Source organism: Canis lupus, chromosome 28 (assembly GCF_003254725.2).
Source record: "Canis lupus dingo isolate Sandy chromosome 28, ASM325472v2, whole genome shotgun sequence".
Lineage (NCBI taxonomy): Eukaryota > Metazoa > Chordata > Mammalia > Carnivora > Canidae > Canis > Canis lupus.
The window spans coordinates 32,251,819-32,276,745 of NC_064270.1; the positions used below are offsets into that span (position 1 = coordinate 32,251,819).

General features: G+C 53.0%; 1 protein-coding gene across 1 annotated transcript in view; it reads left to right on the forward strand.

The window, feature by feature from the left end:
* The first annotated feature begins 9,020 nt into the window (after nt 1-9,020).
* HTRA1 (HtrA serine peptidase 1) overlaps nt 9,021-24,927 on the forward strand; it is a 52,876-nt gene continuing 36,969 nt past the window's right edge. Inside the window, exon 1 of the mRNA XM_025467499.2 lies at nt 9,021-9,522. Coding sequence (XP_025323284.1) covers nt 9,036-9,522 — 487 coding nt within the window. The 5' untranslated portion in view covers nt 9,021-9,035. The remainder of the gene's footprint in view (nt 9,523-24,927) is intronic.

Below are 24,927 nucleotides of genomic sequence, written 5' to 3' on the forward strand. Positions count from 1 at the left end.
ACAGGGCTTTAAGAAAGGATGCAGAGGGACCAGTGGAAAAGTACCTCGGCCATGATTCATCGGGGATAGTGCCCTGCTGGTGCCACGCCATCCAGGAGCCGACAGCTGACGGCTGGAGGACACATCAGAAATAGAACCAAGTGCAGGCGAAATGGGTGAAGGGGATTAAGAGCTACCAAAAAAGAAAAAAAAAAAAAAAAAGAAAGAAAAGAATCAATTTAAGGGAGGAAAGTAAATGGAAACCAAGATAAAACATATTACTTCAGTGCTGTACCTGGCCTCTGCTGCAAGCATCTAACTCAACAACCTGCGACCAGCGTGACTAGCACCATCTGGCACAACGTGCGGGTCGGGCTCCCGGTTCCAGACGGCTCCCGGCCTGCCGGGGGGAGGGCAATGCGGTGGCCCATCCGAACACAGACTGGCTGATTAAAATACAGGCTGTGCATTAGACAAATAGAATTCCCAGAGTCACGGAATTTTGGATGTCTAAGGACGTTACCCTGGCCGTGGAATAACAAGATGGTTTAAACATGTATGCACATAGTGTCAACACGTAGAAATGGCCTGTCTGCGGTTCGGAGCCTGATTGCTGGCTCACTGGAGTCTCTGGGGTGGGGGTGGGTGGGGGGGTGGGCTCTGAAAACTGGTCATCGGGGATGCTCAATCACACCCTAGAGGAGTTTTAAAAACAGTTCTATTGAGATATAATTCAAATACCATACAATTCACCATTTACGAGGGTACAGTTCAGTGGCTTTTAGTATATTCACAGATGTGCAACCATCCCCACAACTCTTAAAGCATTTCAATCACCTCCGAAGGAACGCCCTACCCTTGAGCTATTACCTCCCCAGCCCACCAGCCTCTCCGCAGCCCTAAACAACCACTAACCTATTTTCTATCTCTGTGGGTTTCCCTGCGGTGGGCATTTCATATGAAGGGAATCATGCAACAGGTGGCCTTTTGTGACTGGCTTCTTCCATTCAGTGTCAAGTCTGCAGGTTCATCGATTTTGTGTATCAGGTTTCAATATTTCATTCTTTTTTGTGGCTGAGCCATATTTCATCGCATGGATATGGCACATGGACTGGACATTTGGGTTATTTCCTCCACCTTTTGGCCATGACGGATACTGCTGCCATGAACATTCATGTGCAAGTTCCTCCGTGGACACGCGCTTCTGTTTGTCTTGGGTGGACACCTAGGAGCCAAGTGCCGGGTCCCACGGTGACTCTGATTATCTGAGGAACAGCCAGACTGGTTTTCAAAGTGGCTGCACGGTTTGCCATCCCCATCAGCAGGATAGGAGGGCTCCCATTTCTCGACATTTTTGCCATCTCCTGTTATCATGGTACTTTAAAAATTTTTTATTTGATTTAAAATCAATTACTTAACATATAGTGTGTTACTAGTTTCAGAGGTAGAGTTTGGTGATTCATCAGCTGCCTACGACCCCCCCAGTGCTCATTCCATCCCAGGCCCCCCTTCATGCCTGTCACCCAGTCACCCCATCCCCCCACCTGACTTTTTATACAAGCGACCGAGGGGGTGTGGATCAAAACCTCACTGCTCCCACAGTGAAGATTCGGTTTGTTGATGACTAATGATATTGAACATCTTTTCATGTACTTCTTGGTGCCTCTAGAGTTTTTGATTCAACTGGTCTGGGGTATTTTCAAAAAAGTTCTTTATTTTGAAATAATTTATGGCTGAGAGAAAAGTTGTAAAAATAGTATAAAACTCACTTACCCTGACCCTCGGCTTCCCCACCTGTCAGCCACACTTGCTCATTCTCCACCTTGGAAACATTTGACAGTGAGTTACACGTGTGAAGGCCCTTTACCTCTAAATGCTCCTGGGTGTATTTTCTTTAAAAAACAAAAATAAAACTTCCTTTTATGCAACTAAAGTAATCAAAATCAGAAAATCAACACCGATTCACTACTATTATTTATTAAATTTAATCAGAGTTTGCCAAATTCCAGGATGTCAGCATTTTTTCTTAAAGATTTTATTTGTTCATGAGAGACACAGAGAGAGAGAGACAGAGACACAGGCAGAGGGAGAAGCCGGCTCCCTGCAGGAAACCCGATGCGGGACTCAAACCCAGGACCCCAGGACCACAACCTGAGCCAAAGGCAGACACTCAACCACTAAGCCACCCGGTGCCCCAGGATGTCAGTATTTTGAAAAAGTGCCACGGAGGGTTCTAATGGACACCAGGGGTCTCTGTCCCCTCCTCCCGTAGAACTCTAGAAAGGAGAATGCCCTCCCCAAGGTCACCAACAATTTAGGGCAGAGTTTTCAGGGTGCCCGGCCCCTGAGGCATCTTTGTATAATTTAGGAAAAGATGCCTCTCCTGGAGCTGAACCAGATGGGCTATTGGCTTGGCAGGGGGACAGGACGTTTGTCATTGTATCAGGCCCCCCCATCCTGGCGGGAGGCACATCCTCTGTCCTGCACTGACTACAGCAGAGGGCAGGGTGGGGAGGGCAGGGCTCCCATCTGTTCTGTTTAGTGGGACGCGTGCCCTTCACGCCTGCCCTTGGAGAGTCTGTGCTGGATGCCGGGTGGGAAGGTGAGGAGCTGCTTAGAGGCAGAGGGGCAACTGTTTCTTTGTTGAACTCCATGGTGCCAGCTGCTAGACCCTGCCCACACTCCCCCTCCTTCACACCAGTTCTCACCCTGGTCCTGGTGGTCTTTCCAACCCACAAATCTGACTGCTTCCCTTTCCTGACTAAAACTGCCAGATGAGGGAGCCTGGGGGGGTCTAGTCGGTAAAACGTCTGCCTTCGGCTCAGGTCCTGATCCCGGAGTCCTGGGATCGAGTCCCCATCGGGCTCCCTGCTTAGCGGGGAGTCTGCTTCTCCCTCTCCCTCTGCCCCTCCCCACCCCTGCTTGTGATCTCTCTCTCTGTGTGTCTCAGATAAGTAAATAAAATCTTTAAAACAAACAAATGTGGGGATCCTGGGTGGCTCAGTAGTTTAGCGCCTGCCTTCGGCCTGGGGCGTGATCCTGGAGAACTCGGATCGAGTCCCCATCGGGCTCCCTGCGTGGAGCCTGCTTCTCCCTCTGCCTGTGTCTCTGCCTCTCTCTCTCTCTCTCTCTCTCTGTCTCTCATGAATAAATAAACACAATCTTTAAAAACAAACCAACCAACAAACAAATGAACAAACAAGACCACTAAGTGAAGCCACAGTTCCTCCACATTCAATAAATGGGCACACTGGTTGTCTCGGTTCTGCCCTTCCCCACCCAGTGGCCTCGAACTCCTACTCATAAGACTTGCTCGGGGTCTCACTGCAGAAACCCCTCTGAGGCTGGTTATCTGTCCCTCTGGATGAACGCCTCTCCCCATGATACCATCCAGCGTGTGTGTACGCAGATGTGCCAGCCGAGCAGGAGTAGGAGGCAGACAAGGGACAGGAGGAGGACAGAGACTGTTACTCCAAGTGGGGTCTCCAAGCCAACAGCATCAATGTCCCCTGAAACTTATTAGAAATGCAAATCCTCAGGCCCCGCTCCAGACCTACTGAATCAGAAACTCGGGGTGGAGCTCCGGTATCTGCGGTACCTACACTTCAGGCAGCCCTCTAGGTGCTTCTGATGCACGCTCAGGTCTGAGAACCACCTCACAGCTAGAATCAGGGTGAATTCAGCCCTTTACTGGTTCAAGTAATTCAACGTAGATATTCTCTATAGCTAGTAGGTCAGGAACAAAGGTTTTTAGCGCACTTAGTATGTGCCGGACAAAGGAAACAGCAAGTTGCATCGGGTGGGAGAACATGGATGGGTGGAGGACACTCAGAGCCCATAGGAGGCCAACTGGGGGGGCCTCCAGCTGCTGAGCTGGGTTTGGGGTTACACTGATGGGAGCAGAGACCTCGGCCCTCAGTGACCTCTGGCCAAGGCTTCTAGAGTAGCCATTAGGAAAGGGACACCATCCTTATCTTCTCACACTTTCTCATTTCTCATGCTCCTATTAGTATAGGGACAAAAAAAAAAAAAAAAAAAAAAAAAAAAAAAAACCTTTGGCTGTACGTGTGAGAAAATAACAATGCAAGTCTGTAGAGAAAGAATCTGGGCCTTCTAGGTCAAGTTGGCTTAAAATGTTGACACGAAGCACCTCTGAGATTGTCCTGATAAACAAACTCAGTAAATGCTTTTTCTTACTTATAGAACTTTGGCCTTTTATATGTATTTTTGTGCCTATATAACTAGATGATGAAATGACTCAAAGGCTGAACATTCTCCCTCATTTGCTAACATTTCTTTTTACAAGCACATTTAAAGCTCTGGCTTATAATTTCTTTGACCCAAACTCAAACCTTCTTGCCTAGAAGGCAGCATGTTCTATACGTGACCTTGTTCAGCTTTTATGCTGCTCCAGAGTGACAGCAAATTGACAAGCTGTCATTCATGACACGTTGGTAACTGCCTGTGGTTCTATTTGAACTTGTGCCTGTCTGATTGTTGGTCAAGGAGAGTGGAAACATTTGGTCATATGGCATGCGCTTTTAATTTTCTAGAGCAAATATGTTGGAAAGAGCCGATTAATGCAAACACAGACTGTTGGTCTTCTGCAACTGATTTAGGGGATAGGTTGGTCAAAATTAATGAAAGATCTGAATTATAGATCTTGAAGGCTTGACAAGGAAACCTGGAACAGAAGCCAGGCCAGGATTGGTTCTCACGGGTCCCCCTTTAATGAAAGCACATGAACGTTTTGTGATTTGATATTAGAAATGCTAATGTTTCCAGAGTGCCTCTGAAGTTCCCCCAAGTTATTTTGAACATACTCCCCATTTGCCTCTCCATTTTCTGCCATGCGGAAATGAATTAATAATTTGTTACAAAGCTATTGGAATATCTTCACTTATCCTATTAGATTACATGAACTGCAGCTTCAATTTAATTCAAAGTGCTTCTTAACCTGAAATCTAATAACGTATCTATAGTTAAAAACGTCTGTTGCCAAATCCATGCTGCAGCAAGGTGATTCCACCAAAACACATGTCCTCCGGAGCCCGGCGGAGCTCCTCATCAGGGGACCCCACCTGCCTGCTGCCGGGTACTGTCCCCTGGTGACTTCCTCCCCAGCCCTCCAGAATGCAGCTCAGTTGGCATCTCTAAAAATCCCAGTTCTTCCCTCCCATGGAGTTCCCTCTGGTCACCCTGCACTTGTTTTCTTATCCCTCTCTCCAGTGTGATAGGCACTAGTTCCATACAGCTAATGGGGTGCACTCATGAGGTTACGCTTAAAATGAATTAAAATGAAATTCAAGTAAAAATTCCATTTCTTAGCTGCATCTGCCACATATCTAATGCTCAATAGTTAGGGACACGTAGTTAACGGTGACTGTCTTGGAGACGTAGAGACCGTTTCCATCATTGCAGAAAATTCTAGACTTTGGGCTCTGTTATTTAATGCCTCATCTCAGTGTCCGGCGGAGTGTCCAGCATATGGCCGATGCTCAAGAAGTTTCTCTTGAACTAAACCAAACTGAACCCATATGGTGACGTCTTCAGAGACACAGGAGCAGGGTGTGCCTTTTGTCAACGGAGGTCATGACTTGCCGATGGGAGTAATGGGAGTGTGCCCAGTTCTCTGAGGGAGGGGAATCAAAACTGGCTCAGGAGCCGCCTTTTACCTGGGCAGCCTGTCCCTGGCCACGGTTCTGTCACTGTGGAGGGGGTGGGAATGGATACTAAGGGGACCTGGGGCATGTCTGCCACCCTGTAAGCAGAGGACAATCTGGCCTGAAGGGCAGTTTGGGTGACATCATGGAGCACTCTGGATGTCAGGTGAAGAAGTCTGGACTTCCATTTACTGGGATTGTGAGCCCCTGAACATTCCCAAATAGGGCAACTATAAGATTGTAGCAAGAATCAGAATTATGACTCTAGCTCCTTAGGTTGTAAGTCCTGTGGATTAGGAAAGGCAATGTGAGGCTCCAGCCATTCTGGGTGGCTCAGACTTTCGGGAGTACAGAGGCCCCAAGTGGAAGATCTTTCTCTTTGGGGACAGCAAGACGTGGTTTCTCTGTGCAGGTTCAGAAACCTCATTTCCTAATGGAAGCTTTGTCAGCCACGGCGTTTTGTCATTTATTATTCATGAACAGGCTTGACTTTGTCCAGACTTAAAGCTCAAATGCAGCAAATTTGGGCTGCAGAGAAAACGGCAGGGAACTCACCCTTGTGGCTTCGGAACTATCCCCTTTGCTCTGGAAAAATCTTCTCTAGGAATCTGTGCCAAGACCCGGCGAGAAATGAGTTTTCACGTTGTATCCAAAAAATGCATCTTGTAAGAAACTGTCTTTAAAAATGGCATCGGAGGGGGAAGGAATAAAAGAAGGAGTAACTTTTTCAGACCTAAAGCGTTACTTCTAGAAATGGAAATGCTAGGATTAAGGCATGAGCGATCAATGATGGGCTCTCGATGCCAGGTTTCAATTGAATTATTCTGTGTCCTCTTATACATGGACACACGCAGGCACACATACACACAACACCCTCCCGAGTGGACTGTTCAGGATCTCCTTAGTCCTTCCGGGGGGGACTTTACTTTCTCTGAATCTAAGGTCTTGGCGGGGGGGGGGGGGCAGCAGACTGTTAACATAAGAGCAGGAGGGTGAATGGCAGTCACACCTGGGAGATGATGTGATGTGATGGAGGTCTTTCTAAAACCTTGGGTGTCCTGAATTCTGCTCCTCGGGTATGGCTCAGTTTTCCATTCCTCCCTCTGCTGACTCCTTGATGCCACCACCGGCATGGGTTCCAGCGGCAGGGTGGTGCCATCTTCCTTCCCTGGTAGAAAGGCCACAGGGCCTCCGTGGCTTGAATGTCCTGATTGTTGCATTTGCGAACATCTCTTCCAGGTTGTGAACCAACGCAGGAGTAGTTTTGTGGCCACAAACACCCTTGGTTAGTCACTAGATGCACAGTCACCAGATGTTCCTGGGGAAGGTAACAACCCCGAGGTTCTTAAACAACTTATCAAAAGTCACAGAATGAAAGGCCAGGAGTGGGACTTTTGACTCCCAAACCCATCAGAGGGCCTGGCTCTGGCAGCTTCACAGTGTCCCACTGACTCACCCTGGAGAGGAAGAGGGGCATTTTGGGAGGAGGGAAGAGCACGAGCAAAGGCATAAAGGTTTTAGGCAGGAGAAGGTAGGTTCCAGAAAATGCAAGTTATTCAGCAGGGGGAGAGTCAAGTGTGTGTGGTGGGGAGATAGGGTGGAGAATGGAATGAGGGGGAGGGGACAGGACTCAGTGGAACCATCAGGGACTTGTCCTCTGTTAGGGAAGATGCCAGGAGCCGCACCCAGCATCGCAGTTTTACTTTTAATCTGTTTCACTCCAGCGGCTTGGCTGGAGGGTAGAGGATGGGGTCTGGCTTAACTTGTATGTAGTGTGACCCTGGGGGAGTCACTTCTTTCTAGGCCTCAGTTTTCTCATCTGTAAAACAAGAGTATTGGACAAAAAGAAGTTTTCGCCAATTTATTCATGATCGCAGGCCGCCTTAATTTACGGCTCGCTGGACTACAGAGGGTGGCCTATTGGCTGATCAACTTTGTTCATTATTTCCCTCACCCGTACGCACCCCCCTTTCGGGGTAATCACAGCTAGCCAGCCACTCAGCGCCCCATCCGCGGAGCTGCACCTTCTCCGGTGCCCAGGGTTGATTGGCTTCTGGGTCAAGGTCTCTCTTTCCACAAGGATGAGGTTCCGTCTTTAGGAAAATACTTCCCTAACATCTCTCTCAAGCTCCGCACTGCCCAACCTCCTGTTTCCCAACTCCTGGTCCCAGGCGCCCCTCTGGACCCTGGACGCCTGCTTGGCTCTCATTTGGGAGGTGCTTTGGGCAAGGGCGGTTATAAATATTTGGATCCTACTTCTCAAAACTATTTTTATTGGAAAAATATCGTGCGCGCAAGAGAACCACCCAAATAACAAAAAAAAAAAAAAAAAAAAAAAAATGGTGCAAAAATCCCTAAGCGTCCTGCGCACCCTCTCACACCTACTCCACCCCGCGCACCCGCCCTGGGGCGTCTCTGCCTGGGCAGGGCGAGTGCGAACCCGCCTCCTCCCGGGTCCTCACGCCTAAGCTTCGTCCCTCCGCTCCGCATTGGCCCAGAGGCCGCCGCCCCGGGGGCCTGGCGCCACCAGGGCCCCAGGATCCACCTCCGGAGTCGCCCCGGCCCCTCCAGGTGATGCCTCGACTTGCAGGTGTCCGAAAGGATGCACCGAGGGCTCTCAGGCGGAACATCAAAGAAGAGCTCTTTTATTTAATAACAACGTTTTCGGGTGATGATGCACGTGGTGCAAAACCGAGGCGGCGCCGAGCCCCCCTCTCACCCGGGCCTCCCCGGGCCTCCCCGGGCCCCCGCCCCCGGCTCCGGGGCGAATCCGCGCGTGTACAAGCACGCGGCGCACCGGTAGCACCTTTCTAAGGGAATCGACCGTAAATGATTATATTCTAGTTACTTCTCTCTGCTTTCTCACGTAACCGTGGGTCGGGGCGCTGGCTTCCCGCCGTGGCCACGGTCGCGCGTGCCGGGCACGGGGGTCGGGGCAGGGAGGGGCGCGACCGCCTCCTCCCGAGCGCGTGGCCAGAGCCCCGGGGCCGCCCCGCCCCCCCCGCCCCCCCGCGGCCCCGGCGGCTCCCCGGCTCCCCGGCTCCCGCGGGGGGACTTCCTCGGGGCCGCGGCAGGTTCCCCTTGGCAGAGCGCTTTAAGCTTGAGGCTCGCGAGCGGCGCGCAGGGGCGCGTACCCGGGAGGGCGGACCCCGCCCCGCCCGCCCCGCCCGCCCCGCCCTGCCCCCGCCGCGGGCGGTCCCCGCTCGGCCGCCCGCCCCGCCCGCCATCCGGCCCCCCCGCGCCCGTCCCCAGGGCGGTCGTCACCGCCGCGAGGCCAATGGGCTGGGCCGCGCGGCCGCGCGCACTCACAGCCGCCCCGCCGCCCTCCCGCGCTCCGCCCGGCGCCGCTCTCCGGTCCTCGCCAGCCCGCCCGCCGCCGCCGTCGGAGCCGCCATGCAGCCCCCGCGCGCCCCGGGCGTCCCGCCGCCGCTGCTGCTGCTGCCGCTGCTGCTCCTCGCGGCGCCCGCCCCCGCCCCCGCGCAGCCGTCCCGGGCCGGGCGCTCGGCCGCCGCAGGGTGCCCGGAGCGCTGCGAGCCCGCGCGCTGCCTCCCGCCGCCGGGACCCTGCGAGGGCGGCCGCGTCCGCGACGCGTGCGGCTGCTGCGAGGTGTGCGGCGCGCCCGAGGGGGCGGCGTGCGGCCTGCAGGAGGGCCCGTGCGGCGAGGGGCTGCAGTGCGTGGTGCCCTTCGGGGTGCCCGCCTCGGCCACGGTGCGGCGGCGCGCGCAGGCCGGCGTCTGCGTGTGCGCCAGCGGCGAGCCGGTGTGCGGCAGCGACGCCAACACCTACGCCAACCTGTGCCAGCTGCGCGCCGCCAGCCGCCGCGCCGAGAGGCTGCACCAGCCGCCCGTCATCGTCCTGCAGCGCGGCGCCTGCGGCCAAGGTACCCGCGCGCCCCGCGCGCCCCGCCCCGGGCCCCCGACCCCCGACCCCCGACCCCCGCCCGCCCCGGCGAGCAGCGCTCGTTCCTCGCGGCCCCTCGGAGCCCAGCTCCGCGCCCCGCTGCGGGGCCAACTCCGCGCGCTCCGTCCCGCAGCGAGACCCTCCCCCCGCCCCGCCCCGTCCCCGTCCCCGTCCCCGTCCCCGTCCCGTCCCCACGGGCCCGGCCGGCTGCTGGGTGTCCCGCGGGGCAGCACAGCGCGCCAGGGAACCGGCCGAACCAGACAGGAGCGCGCGCCCGGAGTCGAGGGGCCTGGGGGTGGGGGGGCTTGTGCGGGAGGCGTTGGCACCGCAGGCCCCGGGCGCTGTCGCCCCGCCGGCCGCTCCTCCCCGCCCGCGCCCCTGCAGCCACCCCCGCGATCCCGGGCGCCCCAACGCGAGGGACGCGGTGCTGCCGCAGCTCCGGGCGGGCTCGGGTCCAGCCGCGCAGACCTGGCCGCGCCGCCGCCCGCTTCCCGTGCTCCGAGCCCAGCCTCCCAAACTGAAAGTGGTTTTGGGGAATAAGCCGGACGGGGACTCCGGGTGGCGGAACCTGAGGCGGGTGAGGGATGCAGAAGTGGACCCCTCCGCCGTCCTTTCGCATCTTTTCTGTACCAGCCAGACTGTCTGGGTCGGGATGGGGCGAGGGGTGGGGAAGTTGTTTCTCTCGCGGGACCTTCCGGAGGGATGCTTCTCGTCTCCAGCCCAGGGACCTTGTGGAAAACAGGACGGAGTTCAGCTGCGGCCAACCCAGAGGTGCAGGGCCGGCCGGCCCCTTGGCTGGTGCACTTGGCCGCAGCCTCCCAGCACCGGCAGTGCCTGGAGAGGGGGAGAGGGACGGTGCATGGAGGGGGAGAGTACCGAGACCGGGAGAGAGGCGGTGCACTGAGAGGGGGAGAGGGGCAGTGCACGGAGTGGGGAGAGGGGAAGTGCATGGAGAAGGGGAGAGGGGCAGTGCACTGAGAGGGGGAGAGGGGAAGTGCACTGAGAGGGGGAGAGGGGCAGTGCACTGAGAGGGGGAGGGGGCAGTGCACGGAGTGCGGAGAGGGGAAGTGCATGGAGAAGGGGAGATGGGCAGTGCACTGAGAGGGGGAGGGGGGCAGTGCATGGAGTGGGGAGAGGGGAAGTGCATGGAGAAGGGGAGAGGGGCAGTGCACTGAGAGGGGGAGAGGGGCAGTGCACGGAGTGGGGAGAGGGGAAGTGCATGGAGAAGGGGAGAGGGGCAGTGCACGGAGTGGGGAGAGGGGAAGTGCATGGAGAAGGGGAGAGGGGCAGTGCACTGAGAGGGGGAGAGGGGCAGTGCACGGAGTGGGGAGAGGGGAAGTGCATGGAGAAGGGGAGAGGGGCAGTGCATGGAGTGGGGAGAGAGGAAGTGCACGGAGTGGGGGAGAGGGGCAGTCTCTTCGGGCACTGGTCTGGGTTTTCTCTGATGGAATAGAGTCCAACATGACCAGCTAGGGCCTGGCACAGGTCGGCTAACACGGGGAGAAAGGAGTCAGAGTTGTGTAGGAGAGATAGGAGGTTGTGTGGTCCAGCAACAGGGGATGGGGAGCCCAGCCTCTGCCCTCAGAAGGGAGCCCAGTTAGGGGGTGCAGGAGACTTATTCTGGAGAGAAATGATCCCCACAGGGACTGAGGTACAGGTGTGACAAGGCACAGGTATGTGTGTCCCAGTCCAGGTGTTACCCATGTGACTTCACTTGGCTTTGCAGGCTCATGAGGAGAGGGCTTCTGCTATCAGCCCCTTTCACAGTTAGAGGAACTGAGGCTCAGTGGCTTGCCCAAGGCCACTCAGCTGGAATTTGAATGCACACCACCTTACTCCGGGCCAGCCCAGTGCCCAACCCCAAGGCTGAGGAACGGAGGCCAGGCAGGGTGAAGGAAGTTTCCAGAGGGTCAGGAAAAGCATTCCAGGCAGAGCGGGGAACAGCCTGGGCAAAGCCTGAGACTTGCTTGGGAGCTGGCAGATAGATTGATGTGGCCGGGGCATTTGGAGAGGGCGGTGAGAGTGGCCCAGGCTGGGGGCGCAGAGCCGCAGCCCGGGAGAGGCCAGCTGTGCTATGTACTGGGATGTTCTGTTCTCGGACCCCGGCAGCTTACAGAAATCCCAGTGTGTGGGGCGCCTGGGTGGCTCAGTCGGTTAAGCATGTGCCTTCGGCTCAGGTCATGATCCCAGGGTCCCAGGATCGAGCCCCACATCGGGCTCCCCGCTCAGCAGAAGGCCTGCTTCTCCCTCTCCCTCTGCTTGCCGCTCTGCCTACTGTGCTCTCTCTCTCTCTGTCAAAGAAAGAGAGAGAGAGAGAGAGAGAGAGAGAGAGAGAGAGAGAAAGGAAGGAAGAAAGGAAGGAAGGAGGAAGGAAGGAAGGAAGGAAGGAAAGAAAGAAAGAAAGAAAGAGAGAAAAGAAAGAGAAAGAAGAAAGAAAGAAAGAAAGAAAGAAAGAAAGAAAGAAGAAAGAAGAAAGAAAGAAAGAGAAAGAAGAAAGAAAGAGAAAGAAAGAAAGAAAGAAAGAAAGAAAGAAAGAAAGAAAGAAAGAAAGAAAGAAAGAAAAAGAAAGAAAGTCCCAGTGTAGGACTAACCTAGCAGCGGAGCACAGAATGCACCAGGGAGCAGAGTCAGGGTCACTGCAATAGTCTGGGTGTGAGGTGACGATATTAGGAAAGCAGAGCGCATATTTTTGTCAAAAACAAGCCAGCTTGGGCAGCCTGGGTGGCTCAGAGGTTTAGCGCCGCCTTCAGCCCGGGGCCTGATCCTGGGGGTCCCGGGATCGAGTCCCGCATCCGGCTCCCTGCATGGAGCCTGCTTCCCCCTCTGCCTGGGTCTCTGCCTCTCTCTCTGTGTGTGTCTCTCATGAATAAATAAATAAAATCTTAAAAACCACACAAGCCAGCTGTTACGGCGTGTAGTCTCGCTGCCCGGGGTCCCGAGTACCTGGCAGCAGCTGAGCACCTGATTTATGGCCCGTGAGGTGGAGTCACTTAGCAAGCTGCGGCCTTGGCAGAGGCTTTGAGTCGCCTTGGGGAGAGGAACGCGTCCTTGCTCCCAGAGAGCCCGCGGGGGACAGCCACGGGAGGGTGAGTGGGCAGGCCCGAGAGGAGAGACAGAGGGGTCCGGGCTGTTCTCACCCTTTCCTCTCTCTGCAAATATTTCCTGAGCCGCTGGGTGTTTCCGTCTGCCCGGCCCCCAGCAGGCACCTGTTAGCTGTTAGGTAGGTGGGTAGATGGTGAGTGAGCGCTTCCAGAAACCAGAGACGCGGGGCCCTGCAGACTTCTCTTCGTGGAAGGCTTTGGCCTTGCCACCCCTTCCCACCAGGCGCTCCCCCTTTGGCTTCCCAGGGGAACCTCTGAGGACTGGGCCCGGGAGCCAAGACTTCATTCAGTCAAAGCCCTGCCTGTGAGCAGGTCACTTGACGTCATTGTTGAATGAGGTGAATTGGCTGCGTGCTCTGGCGGGGAGGCTGGCAGGGCTGCTGTTTTCCCCGAGGTGGACACAGGAGGCCTGGAGTTGGAGTGAGCCAGGCCAGGATATGGGGAACGGGCTCCCGAGGCAAGAGCACATCCCATGATTTCCAAGGGAGGGTTTCCCAGGAGTGGAGAGCCAGGGAGAAGGGAGCAGGAAATGCCAGCAGACCAGGGGGCCCTGGGCAGTTGAGCAGCTTTTTGGAGTCATGGTGCGTCTTTGGAGGGTAGAATGTGTCACCATTTGAAAGAAAGTCCTTTGGGGTGCTTGGGTGGCTCAGTGAATTGAGCGTCTGACTTTGGCTCAGGTCATGATCTCAGGGTCCTGGGATCGAGCCCTGCATCCAGCTCCCTGCTCAGCCGGGTGCCTGCTTCTCCCTCTCCCTCTGCCCCTCCCCACCACTTATGCAGGTGCACTCACGCCCGCTCTCTCTTTCTCAAATAAGTAAAATGTCAAAAATAAAAAATAAAAGAAAGCACCTTTATCTGTACACCGTTTAACAAAGACTTCAGGCAACGTCTCCTGAAAATGGTTCTGGAAATCAAGGCAGATCCTCTGTTTCAGAAATCAGTGCTGCTGTCAGGATTTGGTTGGGAAAGCGTCCAATTCTCCTGGAGAACAAAGATCTCTCCTCTTCCACCATTAGCGGTTTGGATTAGTTTAAAGCAAAAACTCTCAACTGTCAGGAAATTATAACAAAGAAAGGAATTGGAATTAATATAACAGTATAGTAATAAAAGCTAGTGTATATTTAGTGCTTGTTCTGTGCCAGACATATGTTAACTCCTTTTGACCCTCCTAGAATTGCATGAGGCATGTGCTGGAATCTTCCCTGTGTCCTAGCTGGGAGACAGAGTCACAAGTTCCTTGTCCAGGACTTGAACCCATGTATCTGGTCCAGGGCCCATTCATAATCACCATGCTGTACTGTTGACAGAGAAACTAAGGTTATACGCCAACTTCAGCTAAGCCGCAGCTAATAGCTGGAATAAACAGTGCTCCAGATGGCCATGGCCTTGAGATGAAATGTAGGACACCTCCCAGCTCTCATTCCACAGGCACGGGAGTTGGAGGACACGGTTGTCCCCAGTTATCATCAGTGCAGCGCTTGCTGCAGAAAAGCCAAAGAGCAGAAGGGGCTGGAGTCAGGATGTTCTGAACCAGAGCCCCAGGCCCCATACTGCTCTTGGGGGGAGAAGAGCCCCTCTGGATTCCCAGACATTGCAAAAGACTAGCCAGGATGTGTAGCGCTGCAGATCTCTGCCAGAAAGCCGACAAGAAGCCAGGAAAGAGGCCTGAGAAAGACATCCCCAAAGCAGCAGGCTCCCCCTACGGGAGAGCCCACCCCACCTGAAACAGCAGCCCAGACAGGCCTAGAGCTCTCCCCATCCTGGTGCTGGCACCCCTGCCCCCAGGCCTGATGAGGGAGGGCCTCTGAAGGTGGGGCCTGGCTGTGCATTCCTGGAGAAGAACCACCGGCTTAGAAGAAAGACTGTCTTTTGAACAGTTTATGAGGCTTTGCTCTCTCTGCTTGGTTATTTGCTTTTATTCTCTGTCGGTTTTGCTAAAGAGTTAAAATATTAAGGTTTCACAGAAGTAGTAAGTTAACAGTTTCGAGAGCCAAGCATTTGAGTAACTTCATTCCATCCAGAAGAGCTGTAAATAGGTTGCATTAGAGCTTAAAATAACTGCATTCGGTAAGTGATTATGGTGGGGACCATGAGCTAACCATGGTCAGACGTCCGACAGCGTCCGGACGGCAAGGCTGGATTCTGAGTCCATTTGGAGTTTATGTGATCCTGGACACAGTTTCATGTCTTGGATTGAGAAATCAGACTTTTCCATGAGCTTACATTTCAAATGAATAAATAGCTCTGGTCAAGCTTAGTTTGAAGGAGAAATCAAGTTTGGCTGGTGGTTGAGGGTTCCTTGGAAGGCCAGCTGGTATGGAGGGACCGACTGGCTGGTCACTTCCCAAGCTATAACCTGACCAGGTGACTGGGCCCTATCCTCTCAGAGCCTCAGCACTGAGAGGATTGGACCAGATGATCTCTGAGGTCCCTTGTAGCTGGAGTGATCTGTGATTCTTGTAAGAAAACTAGTCTGAAAAAAAAAAAAAAAAAAAAAAAAGGAAAACTAGTCTGAAAAATGGTGGTCACTTCATCCCTATTTTAAAGGCTGGGCTGAGTTATTTCTTTTCTTAAGTTGTTGATGGGTAAATCCCGGGTTGGCATAGGCCCACTTGAGCCTGATTCCCTAGTATTTCAACTTTTAGTGGCTGTGAAAAGTCCCTGGATGACCACTGTGGTCACATGTCCCCCCCTCAAGATAGGAGCTCCAGCGAACCTGGTGCCCCTTGCTGCTTCCCAGGGGCTCTGAGACTGGGCTGCATGGGTCCCTGGAGTGAGTCATTTTACCTTTCCTTCCCACTTCTCTGCTGTAAAAAAGAGAAAGAAGGAAGGTAGGAAGAAGGAAGGAAAGAAAGAAGGAAAGAAGAAAAGAAAGAAAGATGGAAAGGAAGAAAAGGAAGAGAAAGAAGGGAGGGAGGGAAGAATGAAAGAAAGAAGCAGAAAATTAATTATCAGCAGAGAAACTGAGAAGCGTTGCTGTTCCAAATGCTTTTGGAAAGGCTCCCAGAAGTGGTGGAGAAGTTGGCGTGCTCCATTGCTGCTGGGTGACGTGTGTCTAGAGGCACTGATGAGCACCAGCTAGTACAACACAGCACAGGACAGGAGTGAGTGGCGGTGAAGAGGCATGTCCCTCGCTGCTGCCGAGGCCTAGAGTTTAGCTTTTGGAATTAGTGACGTGAGCTCTGTTTCTAAGTTTATTCAGAGCATTTATGGAATGGCTACTGTGTACTGAGAAGGCCCAGATACAGGGAGTCAGAAGGGAGTGAGGCCAGGCAGCCCAGGATCTTAAGGAGTTCGTAGTAGGTCACATAATACCCAGCTTAAGGAGTCAGATCACCACTTTCTAAATGTGGGACTTCTTGTGTGTGACTTAATCTCTGTAAGCCTCCATTTCCCCATCATTGAAATAATAATAAAAACACTAGGACTTGCATGCATATGTCCTGGGGTTGTTGGAGGGTGGAAACACCTACCTATATGAAGCACTTAGAAGTGAATGTGATGCTTTATTTACGAGAACTCAGTCAGTATTAGTTGTAATAACAGTAGCTGCCATCATGCCCAAGGCATCTAATGAGTCAGCTCAGTGGGGGAAGTGTTGTAATGGGCATGTCTTCCTGGGGGTAAGGTGGGCGGGCGGGTTAGAGAAGGCTTCGCAGAGAAGAAAGGTGGTGAGGGACCTGTGTCCTGGGGGCTGACTTGGAATTTGCCAATAAGTATGTTAGGAAGTTTCTCCGGGGGACGCCTGGGTGGCTCAGTGGTTGAGCGTCTGCCTTTGGCTCAGGTCATGATCTTGGGGTCCCGGGATCAAGTCCATATCCGGCTCCCTGCAGGGAGCCTACCTCTCCTTTGCCTCTGTCTCTGCCTCTCTCTTTGTGTCTCTCATGAATAAATAAGTAAAATCTTAAAAAAAAAAAAAAAAAAAAAAAAAAAGGAAGAAGAAGAAAATTTCTCCAGGCAGAGGGACTCAGACATCACCTTGCCTGTCACCCTCTGAACCCCCCAGGCCATTGCTTAGGTATCATTTGACAAGTGTGTGTGACTTCTCTAGAATGAAGAGCTGGAACACCTGGGATTTTACAGATGTTGTCTTGTTAACCCTCCCTGGGGTTTGTGACAGTCAGGAGATAGCAGTGGTAAGCCCCAAAGCCCTGAGACCTTAAATGATCCTTGGTTTGCTTTCCATGTATTGGAAACTCCTCCCATGGAAAAATTTGTCACATCTTAAGGGGAAAATAAAAAGTCTGGGAGCCCTCGGGTACCCTATGATTTGAGACTCCTGAGACAGATTGTCAAGTAAGGGCATTTCATAAACTGTCCTCCACAGCATCATGTGACAGCAGCTGGTCCCCCACCAGCGGCTGAGCCCATCCCCTTAGGCATAGGACGGTTTTGGAGGGCATGTTGCCATGGCTGGAATTTTTGATAATTTTCAAACTTGAATAAGTCCTGTCTAAGTGAGTCAGAGCCTTGTGCAAGATCTTCAAGCCTCAGGAAACCTCTTTTTCATGAGTTGTGCAATCAGATTTTGAGAAGATGGTAAGCCTGTGTGTGATGAGCTGTTGGTTGGCTTTTCTTTTTTTTTTCCTCAGGGTCTGGCGAGATTTGCAGTAGAGCTCCCTTTCACATAGTTTCGGGTCAGATTTCACCCGTTCATCTAGCACTTGAGTCATCTCGCACCCTGTGACTAGGAGAGCCCTGTCTTTGGTGCCAGTATTCCAAGTGGCAGTCGCCGCTTGGTGGGGATGGATGGGCACAGAGAGCTCTGCCAATCGGGGATGCCCAGGCAGGTGGCTGCCTAATGGATGCACAAGAGAGAAGGCTCAGCATCTAGCGCGCACATCTGCTTTTCTCTGGCAGAGTGAGCTAGCTGGCGGGGTGGGGGGTGTTGGGGGTCTGGGGGGCAGTCTTCTCCAAGCAGTGGCCCACAGAGCTACCACCCCTGGGTGCCCTCCGGGAGGGGCCGCTGCTCAGCCCAAGTTAGGGACCTGCCCAGGTGACCGCCCACAGCCGGGGCTGCATGCTGGACGCTCCCAGGGTGGGAGTGTGGCCCTGTCCTCGCTCCCTGGCTGAGGAGCTAGAGGAGGCTCCAAGCAGTGGGTTGTAACCGTCCAAGGCTAGCCAGTAGGATGAGGCCGGGCTGGGGTTGGGAGCCAAGTCTGCCGTCCTCCCAAACCATCGCTTGAGACTTCTTTGCCTCCAGGGTTATTGAGAAACGTGTTACTTAATCTCCAAATAGTTGGGGGAGATTCCAGCTATCTTTCTGTTATTGATTCCTAGTTCAGTTCCATTGTGGGCTGAGAACATACTTTGTATGATTTCTGTTCTTTTAAGTGTGTTAGGGTGTGTGTGCTGGTCTGGAATGTGGTCTGTCTTGGTTGAGCGTTCCATGTGAACAGCAGATTATTCTGCTGTTGTTGGGTGGAGTGTTCTGTAAGTGCCAGTTAGGTCTGGCGATTGATAATGCTGTTCAGGTCAACTCTGGCCTTACTGATTTTCTGTCTGCCCCCGTCTGTCAGTTCCTGAGAGAGGGGCGCTTGAAGTCTCCTGAGTCTGTTCTGAAGCCCTGACACCCTGTCTCCTCTGTCACCTGCTAGTGTCCCAGGAAACGTGGGTTCTAGCCACCCCCCCCTTTGGACCTTTGGATGAGTTACTAACTCCCTTCAGCCTCTATTTCCTTATATGCAACATGGGGATAAGGATACTGACTTAGAGACCTCAGAGGGACCCTGGGAGGGTCAGGCTGGGAAGGTGCGTTGTCACCTGGGAGTCTTGGAGCATCTCGGCTGCAAGGAATTAGAACCTCTAGCTGGCAATTCCAGACTCTTCAGGACTCCTGGGAGAACCGGCACCAAGCAGTGGAGCCAAAAGGATGGACAAAGTCATATACACCCTGAGGGTCAAGACCTAGGTCTAGGGCCACCTGGGTGGCTCAGTTGGTTAAGCATTTGCTTTTAGCTCAGGTCACAGTCTCAGGGTCCTGGGATTGAATCCCACATAGGGTTCCCTGCTCAGTGGGGAGTCTGCTTCTCCCTCTCACTCTGCCCTGGCTCATGTCTCTCTCTCTTTCTCTCTCCCCAGCACGCCTTTCTCAACATCAGTCTCTCAAATAAATAAATAAAATCTTAAAAAAAAAAAAAAAAAAAGACGTGGATCTCCTCAGGGCATGTTCCTTTGTCCCACTGAGATACCGTAGTTCTTGGCCAATGTCACTGAATTGTTTGCAAGCACTGATCTTCCGTTTCAGGGAAGCCAGAGGCAGAGTCCGCTATCTTCAGCTCCGAGGGAAGAGCACTTCAGTTCAAAACATCAGCAGTCCAATTATCCTATAGAGCACACCAGCATCTCTTGTAGGAAAAGTCTGATAACAGAAGGTACAGGAGGAAGGGCAAGAATTTGAGACCATCTAGAAGGGACTGTGTACACAGATTCCTTTCTGCGCGTGGGGTTCTGTAGTCTCATACACAGCCTGTTTCCTTGGGATACCCATCACTGGCCAGCCAGATAATCCTTCATCCTCTGAAAAAGATCATTGCACCTCCACAACCCGTCTCTGACCACGGCCTGTTTTGGGGGGTCTTGTGGACAAAGACAGCTTCTTTCCTGCAGAGAAATTGGTGGCCATAGTCACTAATGCACTGGTAGAGAGCACTGGATCCCAGAACCTGAAACCTGAATGTGGAAGGTCCTTGCAGGCCCTGTAACCCAAACCCTTCACTTTACAGTCAGGGAAACTGAGTCACCCAAAGGGGGCATGCTTCTTACAAGCTGCCCCACTCCTCAGTTTGGGGGGGCAGTGTAGACTCTGTCCTGCAGCCCAAGGAAGAGCCCTTGAGGCCTTCCCCCCATCAGCCGTACCTTCCTGCTGGAGCAGGTGAATGTTTGAGACCCGGGTCCACCCCGATTATTTTCCATGAGAAATGGTGGGTACTTTCGCTTAGTCTCCCAAAATGAGCTAAAGGAAACATCCCCCCACACCCCAACCAAAACAACCTCCTTCAGTTGGAAGATGACCCAAAGGCTATCCATGTAATGACTGATTTCTCCTTTCAAGAGTTCTAAGCACATATTATTAATACCCTTGAACCATAATTACAGTGCTCTTGCTGAAGGGAAAAAAACAACAACAACCCAGTACAAATATCATGGTGGACAGGCCAGATACATCAGGGCTGAAATGCTTCCATGTCTTTTCAGCTGCAGTAAGATTTTCTTTGGGATGAATATACCAAGCTTCCCTCCTCTCAGCATAAAGGCTCTTTTAAATTTCTTTTGCCATACTGTGTAGACATCTTGGGAAACGCATTCATACTTCTGATGACATACTTTATGGTATCAGTTTTTTCAAGTTATAAATATAGTTGAATTACATCACAAAGAAAAACAGTAAAAGAGCCACGATTCTGGTAGCTTCATCATTTCTGTCCCAGGCATTACCAGCGTCTGGTTGACCAGTCCTCAACTTGTTGCTCTTGTGAGTGATACTGAAATGAACATTTTCACGTTCATCGTTATTTGTGTATCTAGGGTTATTCCTTTTGGTAGATACCAAGAAGTACGATGACTGGATGGGGTGAGAGGGATTTTTTTTTATGCCTGTTGGTGTATGCTGCCAAATTATTTTCCAAGATGATTATGTCCATATTCGTTGCCATCAGCTTTAGAATGATCAGCCTCTTAAGTCACTGATAGTTGAGGCAGGCAAAAAGAAATTCCTGAAAGAAATTCTTCAAGATAAATAGAATAGGATGGTATCAAACAAGTCATCCTGCTCAGTAAGTCAATTACCTGATTGATCTTTTTTTTTTTTTTTTTTTTTTTTACTCTTATTTATTTGAGAGAGACACAAGCAGGGCCAGAGGCAGAGGGAGAAGGAGAAGCAGACTCCCTGCTGAGCAGTGAGCCCAATATGGGACTCGATCCCAGGACTCTGGGATCATGACTCAAGCCACAGGCAGATGCACAACCAACGGAGCCACCCAGGTTCCCCATGTGTTTTTATTTTAATGTTAGCCCCTACCTGGTTGATCTTTAAGTTCTTTTTATTCTCAGGTGGATGCTTTTTTAATTTTTTAATTTTTTTTATTTATGATAGTCACACAGAGAGAGAGAGAGGCAGAGACATAGGCAGAGGGAGAAGCAGGCTCCATGCACCGGGAGCCCGACGTGGGATTCGATCCCGGGTCTCCAGGATCGCGCCCTGGGCCAAAGGCAGGCGCTAAACAGCTGCGCCACCCAGGGATCCCTTTTTTTTTTTTTTTTTTTTTCAGGTGGATGCTTTTAAGAAATAAGCAATATTTGGGGCAGAATGAGCACTTGAAAAATTTGATTTTACCTGATGATGGAGTTGTGATCACGGATAGTCCAAGGTCGAATGGGTCCTGTGGTTGTTAGTCATCTGGGCTGACCCTAGTGTTTTCCGGATCAGCCTGGGTATGTGAAGGTCCGAGGTCACAAGCTAGGCTGTGACTGAACGTGAGTCCCTGCCCACCCAGCCCCGGCCTCTCCACATTGAGCCTCCCGGATACCAGTGCTGCCCAGGATGCCAGAGGAGACTAGAATGTTTTTGTTTTGAAAAGTGAAGAATATGTTTATTCTAATGTCTTGGACACATGGACAGAAAAATAACATGAGCCACGTAGATAAAATCCAGCTCTCTAGTAGCTATATTAAATGAGTTAAAAAGGAACAAGTGACTTTTTTTTTTATTGTAGTTCTATTGAGACATAATTCACATATCATAAAATTTACCCTCTTAAAGTGTACGGTTCACAGTTTCCATACATTCTCAGAGGGGTGCCACTATCACCACGATCTAATTTTAGAACATTTTCATCACTCCCCAAAGAAACCCAGTACCCGTTAGCACGCACTCCATACTTCCCCTCTGCCCAGCCCTGGGCAGCCACCAGTCTGCTTTCCTTCCCTATGGATTTGCCTATTCTGGACATTTCCTTTTTTTTTTTTTTTTTTAAGATTATATTTATTTATTTGACAGAGAGAGCACAAGCGGGGGAGAGGCAGAGGGACAGGGAGAAGCAGACTCCCCGCTGAGCAGGGAGCCCGATGCAGGGCTCGATCCCAGGACCCCAAGATCATGACCTGAGCTGGAGGCAGACACTTAACCGACTGAACCTCACAGGTGCCCTAGGACATTTCGTATTAATGGAATCACACAACGTGTAGTTCTGGGTGGCCCGTTTGTTTTGCTTGTAATGTTTTCAACGTAGGTCGCATGTCAATGCTTCATTCCATTTTAGGGCCGCATCATATTCCATTGTGTGGATACAGGAAGGCCAGACTTTCTATTTTATCTTCTCTTCCTGGTGGCGAATCCCAATCCTAGCTGAGAAGGTCACTTTGAAAGTCTAAACTGGTGAGGCGGCACTGGCTCCTTAGCTGGGCAGAAACCGGAGCACGGGAGACACAGGGAGCCAGCCCTGAAGACAGGAATATTCTATATGGATGGGGATATATGCTGAAAGGGAAAGATCAGGAAATGTGCTTTGCAGGTTTATTAGATCATATAACTTTTCTGGGAGCTGGAAAGGATGTCGGAAATGGTGTGGCCTAGCCCCTCATCATCTTACTGCTGAGGTATCTGAGGCCCAGAGAGAGGAAGTGGCTTGTCTGGGGTCCCAGGGCCCACTATTCACTTCTTACTTGAGCCAAAGATTCCTTCTGGCTTTTGTCAGTATTACACGTTACCCTCATTCTCCTCCTGGGACCCGGAGGATCGTGCTCACACGAATGGGTAGGGTACAGGGCACTTCCGAGGACGGAGGGCCACATCCCTCCCTGTGCCTTCCCGTTCCCCGTCCCGCCTCCTCCCCCAGCCTGCGCCCCAGGCCCACCCTCCCGGACCAGGGGGCTGTGGGAGGGGACCCAGGACAGCTGAGGAGTGCGTCGCAGGCCCCTGGAGCAACTCAACCATCTCCTCCCAGCCTGCTGCTTGCAGAGCCTGAGCTGCCCCGGCCACTCCAGACATAACAACTGGGGCAGCCGGAGCAGGAAGAGAACCCAAATGAGAAATCTGGGAAGGTCAAGACCGGAGCCAGATGCTTATCAAGAGGAACGTTAATAGTGTTTTTGTGACCCGAGCAGCCAGCCGTTTCCCTGAAGGTAATCAAAGACGCATCGTGCTGGGCATTCAGGAGACTTCAGCGGGGAAAATAAATTGTGTGGTGGAATTGATTGGAAACTTTTTTTCCCCTCCTACATGCAATCGGAGAGGAAAGACTGTGAAATGCGACTGTGCTGACCAAGCGGGAGCATCCATTCACCACGGTGTGCAAGGAGGGACCTTTTCTGGGGGGGGAGGGGACTGTCCATGAAGCTGCAAAGTGATTAGCAACGACAGGCACCATTACACACAGACACATTGTTCTGGAAAAGGCACCTTTTACCAGTAAAGTTGAAGTCGAGCGGCGCTCGTGGCTGCCAGCGCATGTAGGCCTCTGCAGCCAACTGGCCAGGTGCCCCTGAACGCCTGCGGGGGGCCGGGCTCGGTAGGGTCAGGGTCGGGGTCGGGGTCGGGGTGTGCGCCCCGGCGCCTCACCTGCCCGGCCTCTCCCAGCACCCTCTGCCGCCGCCTCGGTCCAGCCTCTGCAGACGGCCCCGCGCGGGGCTCCGTGGACACGGGGGGCAGATCGGCCGTCTGAGGTCTGGCGTCGGGCGAGCTTTTCCCACTCTCGGCCGTCTGGGAGACTGCACCGGAAAGCCAGGGCTGCCAGCGGCGGGAAGTGCCAGTGTGGGCTGGAAATCGAGGCCAGGCTCCCGGGCTCCGCCTCGCCTTCCTCCTTTATTCATGATGAGGAGAGAAATAGGTCACACGGAACAATCCTGAATTTTATGTCTCTATTTCTGTGCCGAAGACACAGAGTACGGGAGTCCATCATTCAATTCCGAGCCTTAAAAAAAATAAAAAATAAAAAATAAAGTAACAGTTGCTACTTGTGAGTTCAGCTCATTTTAACAAGAAGAGGTCCAAGAGCCTTTGGCCTTGGGAAGTTGGACTCCGAAACTGTGTCTTCCGTTTGCTTCTTCCTTAGCTGTGCGGCCGGGAGCTCCTCACGATGCGCCGGCCTCGCAGCTTGATCGGGGACCTCAGTGCGCTGCGTCGGCCCCGGCAAGGGATACCCCTCTCCCGCCTGTGCCTCTTCTCTGAGAGGCTCAGGAAACCTAATTGCACCGCGGGCCCCCAGCGCCCTGGAATTTGCAGCCACAGCACTGATTAGAATGGGGGTCTGGTTTCCTGGAATGTGCAAAGTCTCGCTTCTGTTTCTGCTGCCTCCACACCCCAGACCAGAGCTGGTCCAGCCGAGCTGTTGCTGACAAGTGTCCTTGGAATCGAGTGGAGGGGACAGACGATCCTGTGGCTCGGACTGAAGGCGAGAAGGAGGCTTGCAGGGCGACTTTGCTGCTTTCCCTGGGTTATGTTCCCCCCCACCAGCCCCCAGCAAGCACGCTTGCACACAGGAGGCCCCATCCCCCTGGCCCTACACGACTCATTACCCGTTAGGAACCTGTTTAAATTGATTTCTCGGCTGACCCTCAGGGAGAAAGTAGTGAAAGTTCTCTGTAAGAGGAGGACGCATTCTGTTTCTCTCCGTCTGGCTCCCGTTACGCAGCCTGCCTGCCTCTCTTTCTCCCCCCTTGGCTGGTCTTGCCTCCTCCTGCCCCTTTCACGGTCATTCTCGAATTCATCTTGCAACCTCACAAAGAGAGCTTTTCTTAGTGAAAAATCATCCCGCTCGTCCTCCCTGAATGTGGACCAGCACCTCTCCCCAGCTGCTCGGTGTCAGGTTAGTTAACCGCCTGCCGCCTGGTCCCGTATCCACGCATCTGCACAAGTGGGACAGGTGTCCGGCTCTGCTTCGGGCGCCCATGCTCTGCAGAGTTACGGAGCCCCGTTGCAATGCTGACAGCAAAAGGCTCGAGGTGGCAAGCGGCGTGGTGGGGCCCAGCATCAGGCGACAGTGTGGTATCCTTGCCCTCCTGGCGACTGGGCCGTGGCCGGTGCTCCCTATCGGTTGGCCTTGGCCCGCAGCCCTCCCGTCTCTGTTTTGTCTCTCTGCTGTGCACCCCCCACCCCATCAGAAGTGTGAGGACCTTGGGCAGTGCTGGGGATGTAGGAGGAGCATCGGAGGGCCAAGCTTTGGATCAGCTCTTACTGTGTTTGCTCCCCGCCACCCCCCCACAGGCTCCACTTGATCCCTCTGTGAAGGTGCCAGACTGAGCAGAACAGAGCCAGTGGGAGAGCAGGTGATGTGCCAGGGCTGTGA